Source organism: Solanum lycopersicum, chromosome 5 (genome assembly GCF_036512215.1).
Source record: "Solanum lycopersicum chromosome 5, SLM_r2.1".
Lineage (NCBI taxonomy): Eukaryota > Viridiplantae > Streptophyta > Magnoliopsida > Solanales > Solanaceae > Solanum > Solanum lycopersicum.
This window is the reverse complement of record NC_090804.1, coordinates 21,837,878-21,846,831: the sequence shown is the minus strand read 5'-3', so window position 1 is coordinate 21,846,831 and position 8,954 is coordinate 21,837,878. Positions and strand designations below refer to the sequence as shown.

The window sequence follows — 8,954 nt, the reverse complement described above, 5'->3', positions numbered from 1 at the left end:
CTCTTCCTTCTTAGGGGTTCACATGGATAGAAGAATCAGTAGGGGACTCAGGAACGTCCATATATACATGTTTGGTCCCGATCCCGGACTTACATAATCGATCCTCTATCATGATGAACAGATATAAAATAGAACCATATAGAAAGGATCGACTCTGCTACAACAGGTCAAATAAAAAGTGAGCGCATCCTTGAGGCCTCTTTATCTCAAAGTCCATATATCAGATAGTAAAGGAAGTACAACTCCCTTTAAAACAAGTTTAAAAAGAACAAAGGCAAGAACCTACTTTCTCAAATGATGAACTAGACGAATGCATGCACCAGGGTCGTACTACAAAATATAAGAGAATGAGTTCCAACACAATGCATGTCATCACCAACATCAGAACAATAATATTCAAACACCATACTGTAGAGTACAGAAACTAACATGGAATCCAGGTGGTCCTCAGGAAATTATGAGGAATCAAACACTCAAAAAAGTAACTCAAGATTGTCCACATCTACCTGAAGATATCACCAAAAGGTACAAAGCACAACCAATTCCCCCCTATGGTGATAGTAAGTATTGAACGATCCAAAGTTTAACCATGAGATATGAATAATATCATATTTACAAGTCTAATCAAGGTGAGTTCCTACAATACCCAAGTAAACCCACACTCTTGGTCAAAAACTCAGGGTACCAAACCATAGAAATATACTCACAAGAAGCTACTATAATCATCGAAGTTGTTTCTAAGGCAATTACCACACCAACCACTATAAAGCAACAAACATCAACCAGAAAGAGATCAACAATAATGCTAATCTAAGAAACAATCTAAAAAAGTAAACTGTAGCCTATCTTAGAGCCGATCACACACACTTCAAAAAAGTTTCACTAGAGTTTTCCTCTTTTGAAATGTGTATGATCATTGACACTCTATCATAATATCTATCTAAATGTCAATACTGATGTTTAGACACCAAGGTCAACATTATTAGAGACGGACCAAAAATCAAATCAAAACGAAAATGTGGGACCCACACCAAAATTCTATAATCGTTTTAGTCAAAAGGCCCAAAACATCTCTGCCCCTAAAATGGACATAATCTGAGTTACCCATGCAATAAAATTCACAAAAAACTCACCAATTAATAGTTTTGGCAGCTCTTTCTGGTCATAAATTACCTCTTCTCGATTGAGTTTGACAAAAAAAGGTGAAATTCAAGAGATATATATTGCTCATATACCAATAGGAAGAAAAATTCAAGCAATTTCCTTCATGATACAGTAAATTAAATTTTTCATGATTGTAGTTACAGTTTTTTTTTCTTGTGCTACTCTAAGAAAGAAACCTATATTTGTAAAACTCAAATATTCACTTTTCAAAATAGTTATTTTGTTTGACGAACAACTGTATCTATTCAACATAAGAATTAAGACGTCTGTATATTCAAAATTTTGTTCAATGAGGGGATGAGAGGGTGACTTGAAAGCGGCAAAGAGGGCAAGACTTGTGAAGGGAAAGCCAGTTGATAAGACAATGTGAATGGAAAACATGGCCACAAGCGACTTTTTTGGCACCAACACTACTACTTGATTCGAAACATTGCATGCACACACTACAAATATCATCAACTGATTCAATTGTAGCCATTTCACCAACAATTTGAGTGATCGAAACATCCATTAACGTTTCTTTCTTGTGGTTGCTGCTATTATTAACAACGACACAAGTTTCGTCAGGCTCTGGCATCGTCAGAGCCATATCTAGATCGAAAATGTGTTCATCCAATGCCATCGACATTTTTTCTTTTTTCTTTTTTTGTGTGTACACTACTCCTCTTTGAATAGCTCTTACATGAATCAAAATATATATATATATATATATATATATATATATATATATATATATATATATATATATATATATATATAAGTAGATCACGCGTTTTCCTCAATAGGGTTGGTGGGTGGGCTTCGACGATGCAACCAATCTTTCTCTTTTACTTTTGGAGATACTATATTATATCCTTTGTTTTCAACCACAAGGATATAATTTTTTTAAAATCAAATATTTTCTTTGTTTAATTATTTTTTAATTTGACACAAACTTTAAGAAATTAACGTACTCTCAATTTATATGACATTTTCTATTTTTTGTAAGTCAAATAGTTTAAATTTCTATAGAATCTTCAAAATATATTTGTAAACTACGTAAAATATACTATAAGTCACAATAATTGACAATTCAAAAATAATTAAAAAATATATAATAAATTTACCATAAAAATAAACTCGTTTGAATCTCAAATGTAAAAAATATCATGTAAATTGAGACGAAGAGATTTTTTTTTTTTGGATAAATATCAAAGTAAGTGTAGAATGTAACCAAATAACTTTTGATCTTTGTAATCTTAACTATATTTTGTGAAAAATTATAATCTAAAAGTTAAGAAAATAAATATTATTGTTGATACAGGTTAAAAGACATAAGAAATACTCATAAATCGTTACATCAATATGAATTTTTTGACACATTTTAGTTTAGGTAAATTATTTTAGTTACTTGTTACGTATTCGGTATTACTAAATGACAATTTATTTTGAGATCCCAAATAGAGTATTTATTTGCAGGCAGGACAGTATACAAAATTGTATCTCCTTTGACCACTTTAAATTAAGTGGCCGCCGCCTATAAAGATTTTTATTGTGAAATACATCAAACTCGTCATATAGATTCAAACTTGGCCCTTTTAGTGACGTTACTTTTTTCTTCCCTTTTTGTCCATCTGCTTAGGGTCGGAGATAGGTGGAGATTATAATTTCAAATAAATAATTTTTTTCATAAATTTTATATTGATATTAAAAAATTAAATAAATATTTATATATTGACATGTGAATTCATAAACAAAATTAATTTAGAACTCTCAAATTTTTAACTTTGATTTTGCCTCGGGGTTGGGCGGAAAGGTAGTGATGAATAAGTCGATTCAACAATTAAATATTGACTTTATTAGAAAATCTTACACGATAAATTAACATTAATTATTTAATTAAGCTATCCGTTTTCTAGTTTTTTCTAAAAAGAGCTTTGAATGTCCCTCATAAATTAATCCAATCAACTATGGCTTAGTCAATTTCATTTTAAATTAATTTTCTTTCTTTGTGGACTAAGCTAACATATGATAAGTTGGACTTTTATAACATAGACAACCTTGATTATATGGCAGTTGGTGCAACAAAGATGGTCATCACATGGGGATCGTGTGATTATTATATTATTTTAGTTAATCTTTGTTTAAATAGAATATCACATAGTTGCACTGTTATTACTCTCTATTTGTAACATAAATGATTGACTCCATTTGGGTTGAAATTTCAAAAAGTCAACTTTGATGCAAGTTGGGAAGCTGTTTTTGCCAAAGATATTGTTGTTTATTAATAACTCTGAGGCACCGACCAGGATGGTGATGGAGAGGTAAGTACCCTTTCATTTTTAATTAAAGATTTTAAATTTGAATTTTTTAGCGCTTTATGTCTCCATATGAAATTTTTTTATATATAAATTTAAATTTAATTAAACTTTAATATAAATACCAAAAATATAAATGTCAAAAATATCAAATGAGAAATTTAAAAAAAAAAAAAAAACTTTGAGGCAACAGTCGCAAGTTTTTTGTTAAGTGGAGCCCTTTCATAAATTATTGTATATTTGTGGACTTGTGGTTAGGCACATTCATGGATAATATTTAATTATGTGGGGAATTTTTCTTTGACAAAGAAAACAGAGTTTGGTGCGTCTTTAATGCATTGCTAATATTTTCTAAAGAAATAATAAATAAATATACATTTAACTTGACCATATTTTATATTTATGTATTTTAATTTTAAATTTGTATAAGTAAATATTAAAATTTGTATAAAATTATACAAATAAATACACATATTCTACGTGACAATTTGCATCCTATGTAGTATCCTACATGTTTTATGCCACGTTGGACTCATGTGTCTACTTATTCAACTTTATAAAAAGTTTGACTGCCTACTTGTGAATAACAAAAATTGAAGGACAAAAATATAAAATGAGATGAAGTTAAAGGACATATTTATGTATCACTATGTCTTCTCTAAATATAGTTCCTACCACGTTATATGTTATATGTCTATGTATATGTATAATGAATAGAGAAATGGGTTAAAAACAATCCTCAATAATTTGATAAAGATTTTAACGTGCATACATACATACATACATACATACATACATACATACATACATATATATATATATATATATTCGACTATAAAGTATCGTTCTCATTGGTTAACCAGTTAAAAAATACTCTCCAACTAACCAAAGCAAGAATTAAAAGAATACTTGAATTGATTTAACCTAATTTTAAGTCTATTTTTCACTTAAAGTGTTTGATAATATATAAACACAAGTTAAAATAGCTTAAAATAAGTTAGAATATATTTGACAAGATTAATAACTTAAAATAAATTTAAAATAAGAAAATGGGCTCACTAACTCTTTTTTTTTTTTTTTACTTATAAGTTATTTTAATTTCAACTTTTATTTTTAACTTAAAATTATATTTTAAGTTAATCCAAATAGGCTCCGAATATCGTTCTTACTAGTGATTTCTCAAAATAAGAGGAAAGGGACCATTTCTCCCTTTTGGCCATTATTTAAATTTTAAATAGTTATGGAAGAATAAATACATGACTTCATGTTAAACAATAATAACTCATATCTTTTGTCGAAAGAATCCGAAGAAACAATAATTGTATGTCATCATTTTTTATTTGTTAAGATGGGAAGCCTTTATTTTATTTTATATTCTTACGTCGTTTATTATATTTTTTGAAACATTCAAACTTCTCCTCCCAAAATATTTTAAATTACCCAATTAGGAATAGTTCAAGGTTAAATTGGTTTTTTATATATATATATATATATATATATTTGAAGTAATTGTTAATTAGGAAAGTATTTGTGAGCTACTTGATTAGCTTAACAGCATTTGAGCTAATTGACTAATAGCAGAGGTATTTCTGAGCTAAAAATGTAATAGGGTTTAAGTAGACCCATTTTAAATAGTCCAAGAATATTAGAAATTCTAGCTTTCAAATGCAATATCACTCAAGTCTACCAGACGCCAGACGAGAGGGAGTTGCTCGGATTGTAAGCAACCCTCTCTTTCAACCTGAAGATCGCGAGTTCGAATTATCAAAGAAGCAAAATGAGCCTAGTGGAGGGTTACAAAAATAAAAAAGCTCAAGTCTACCAAGAACATAAACTTCAAATTCACTTTTCTCCGAATGTATTTAATCTAAAATTATGATTTATGTCCTCTTCCTTGAAAATCCCGACAACGATTAGGTATGTTCTTTCCACTTTAACTTCTTGATGTTCTATTAATTTAGCTACAATTAGCACTCTATATGCTTCATAATTACATAGTGGATCTTCTCATAGGTTTCAACTAAGCTAAATATCCTGAAGGAATATTGATTGTATTGAAGTGTTAACCTAATAAGGGAATACATGGGAGATATATATAGGAGATATAGGAAGGAGTACTAATCCTAATAGGACTAGGATTAGAACACAGTAAATACTAATATTATTTTATACTATTTATTTAACACTATCTGTTATTATCCCCCCTCAAGCTGAGCTGAGCGGAAGCGAACGGAAGCTTGAAACTGAGGTAATCGTGCTGTCGGCTCGGGAGAGGCTTGGTGAGAATATCAGCCGGTTGTTCTTCAGTGGGTACATACTGCACAGTCATGGTGCCGGCCTGAACTTCATCGCGAACAAAGAGACAATCGGTATCAACATGCTTCATTCTGGTGTGTAGGACGGAATTCTTGGCCACACAGATGGTTGATTTGTCGTCACAATAGAGAGCAGTAACAGTGTGAGTGGCGCGGAGTTCGCGAAGAATATATGTGACCCACATGGTCTCAACAGCAAGAACAGCAAGGGTGCGGTATTCAGCTTCAGTCGAGGACCGAGAGACTTTGGGTTGTTTTTTTGTACACCGGGAGATTAGGTTCGGCCCCAAAAAAACGAGAAACCCCGATGTAGATTTTCTGTCATTTTTATCATTCGCCCAATCTGAATCTGAGAAACCCCGAAGCTCCAAGTCCCCGGGTCGAATGAGTAAACCACGACCAAGAGTGCTAAAAATGTACCTGAGAATGCGTTTTAGACAATGGTAATCATGTTCACTTGGTTGATGCATGCGCTGAGCAACTCGGTTGACAACAAACTGGATGTCAGGACGGGTAATGGCCAGATATTGTAGAGCCCCAATGAGGCTGCGGAAGTGGGTGATATCGGCAAAGGGGGTGTCGGCTACATTCGTAGACGAAGAGACTGCCATCGGTATTGGTTGACTGGTGCATTTTTCCAGTCCAGCTTTCTGCAATAGATCTCGAGCATATTTTGACTGATGAAGAAACAAGCCGCTGCCTTTCCGAGAAACCTCCATTCCCAGAAAATAATGTAACGGGCCAAGGTCCTTCATTTTGAAGGTAGTATGCATAGCTCGAGTGACATCCTGAATGAGAGCTGCAGTAGAGCATGTAATAATGATATCATCTACATAAACAAGAAGAATGACTGTACCGTGTGCTGAATGTCGAGTAAACAGACTCGTGTCATGTACGCAACACGTGAAGCCGAGTCCCTGGAGGAACATTTTCAGACGTGTGTACCAAGCACGGAGGGCTTGCTTGAGCCCATACAGAGACTTCTAGAGTTTGCAAACATGTTGAGGGAAGCGGGGATCAACATAGCCCAGTGGTTGCGTCATGTAGATAGTTTCATCAAGCATGCCATGAAGAAAAGCATTGGAAACATCCAACTGATTGATGAGCCAATTGTTGCGCACGGCGAGTGACAGTACCAGGCGAATGGTTTCCTGCCGAATAACAAGACTGAATATCTCAGATTAATCAAGCCCATACTCCTGATTGTAGCCTTTAGCAACCAAACGAGCCTTGTACCTGGAAATACTGCCATCTGCATTGTGTTTAATTTTGTACACCCATTTACAGCCCACTGGGTGCCGCCCATAGGGCTTAGGTACAAGAACCCAAGTTTTCTGATCAGTCAAAGCCTTAAACTCGTCATCCATAGCATGACGCCAATAAGCATTTTTTGAGGCAACAGAGTAGGTTGTTGGTTCACTATCGGGAAGAGGTGTATTTGGTAGTATGGTAGCCTGAAAGGTTTTGGGTTTAAAGATTCGGCTTTGCCACGGGTTAACATGGGATGAGTATTAGGGGGTGGCACGGGCGGTGGTGATTCAGGGGTGGCCGGGAAGGACCCAAAACGGATCGGGCTGGAGATGTTTTGGGTATGGGGTGGTTCGGGTTGGTTGTGAGTGTGGGTGGTGGTTGCGGGTGCATTGTGGGTGACGGTCGAAGGGGTGATGAAGGGTGGTTGGGTAGTGGGTGGAGGTGTGGGGGAAGGTGGTAAGGGACCCTGTGAGTATGTTGGAAAAAGGGGAAGGACGCCAATGAATGATGTATTTGTGGAGGAGGAAATAGACTCGTAGGGAAACTCATTTTTGATAAATTTGACATGACGAGATATGTAGACTTTATGAGTTTGTGGGTCAAGACAGCGATAACCCTTGGAGGTAGGATGATAGCCCAGAAAAATACAAGGACGGGATCGAGGTTGTAATTTGTGAGTAATATGAGGGCGTAGCCAAGGGTAGGCAAGACACCCAAAGACGCGGAGGTTGGTATAATTGGGAAGTTCTTGGTAAAGGAGTTGATAGGGTGATTTGTTGGAGAGGGTGTGACTGGGCATTCTGTTAATGAGGTAGTTTGTGGTGGCTAGAGCTTCTACCCAAAAGGAGATAGGGAGATGATATTGATGTAGAAGAGTAACCACAGTTTCAATGAGATGGCGATGCTTACGCTCAGCCACCCCATTCTGTTTGGGAGTGTACGGACAGGAGGTTTGATGTATAATTCCCAGAGAATGCAAGAACTGGCCAAAGATGTTATTTACATATTCCTTTCCATTGTCACTTCGAAAAAGTTTAACATGAGAATTGAATTGTGTTTTGACCATTTTATAAAAAGTGACAAAGGTGGTGTATGTTTGTGATTTGTGTTTTAGTGGGTACAACCAAGTGTATTTTGTAAAATCATCCACAAAACAAATATAATAGCGAAAACCGGCAAATGAAGGAACAGCAGTAGGACCCCATAGGTCAGAATGAATAAGTTGAAAAGGTGCAGTTGTACGCTTCTCAGATAAAGTAAAAGGTAATTTATGAGGTTTAGCAATTGAACAGGAGTCACAATTGTTTACATGAATGGAAGAAAAACCTAATTGAGACATTAAAGAATTTATTATTTGAGTAGACGGGTGACCCAGAAGACTGTGCCACAACAGACTGTGGCCATCAGCCGAAAGAGACACCGGAGCCACATGAACTCTTTCTGAAACTGGGTGGGCAGACGAACTTGTGTCAGGAAGAACGTACAGACCATGCTCACAGGGGTCCTGAAAATCACCCTCTTGGTAGTATTGTCTAGGATCTGAAAAATCATTAGAGGTGAACAAAAGTGAGCAATTATTGTCTTTTGTGAATTGGTGAACTGAAAGGATATTGGTTTTAATAGAAGAGACGTGGGTAAGGTTACCTAGGTGAAAGATAGCGGTGGGGGTTTTAATGGTACCCGTGCCAGTGTGAGAAATATTAAGGGACTCACCGTTACCAACAGTAATACCATTGGAGCCATGATATGGATTTGGAGCGTTAAGCTTGGATAGATCAGAAGTAACGTGCATGTTGGCCCCAGTATCCAACAGCTATTCAGAGGAAGGGCCGGCTTGAGATGCATAATTGGCACGATAATCACTATTTCGGCTCTCCTCATACCGAAACCAGCAACGAACAGGCTGTTGTTACTGCCGTGCTGCTGA

At 35.2% G+C, this 8,954-nt stretch overlaps 1 protein-coding gene across 1 annotated transcript; it reads right to left on the bottom strand.

Moving 5' to 3' along the window:
• Window positions 1–1,450: 1,450 nt before the first annotated feature.
• On the bottom strand, window positions 1,451–1,792 carry LOC138348691 (E3 ubiquitin-protein ligase SIRP1-like). The gene has a single exon (XM_069298263.1). The coding sequence runs from the start codon at window positions 1,790–1,792 to the stop codon at window positions 1,451–1,453; it is 342 nt and encodes a 113-aa protein (XP_069154364.1).
• Between the last annotated feature and the right edge of the window lie 7,162 nt (window positions 1,793–8,954).

What these genes read in the sequence shown, in the direction of transcription:
- LOC138348691 (XM_069298263.1), bottom strand. Translation starts at nt 1,792, where the DNA reads ATGTCGATGGCATTGGATGAACACATTTTCGATCTAGATATGGCTCTG.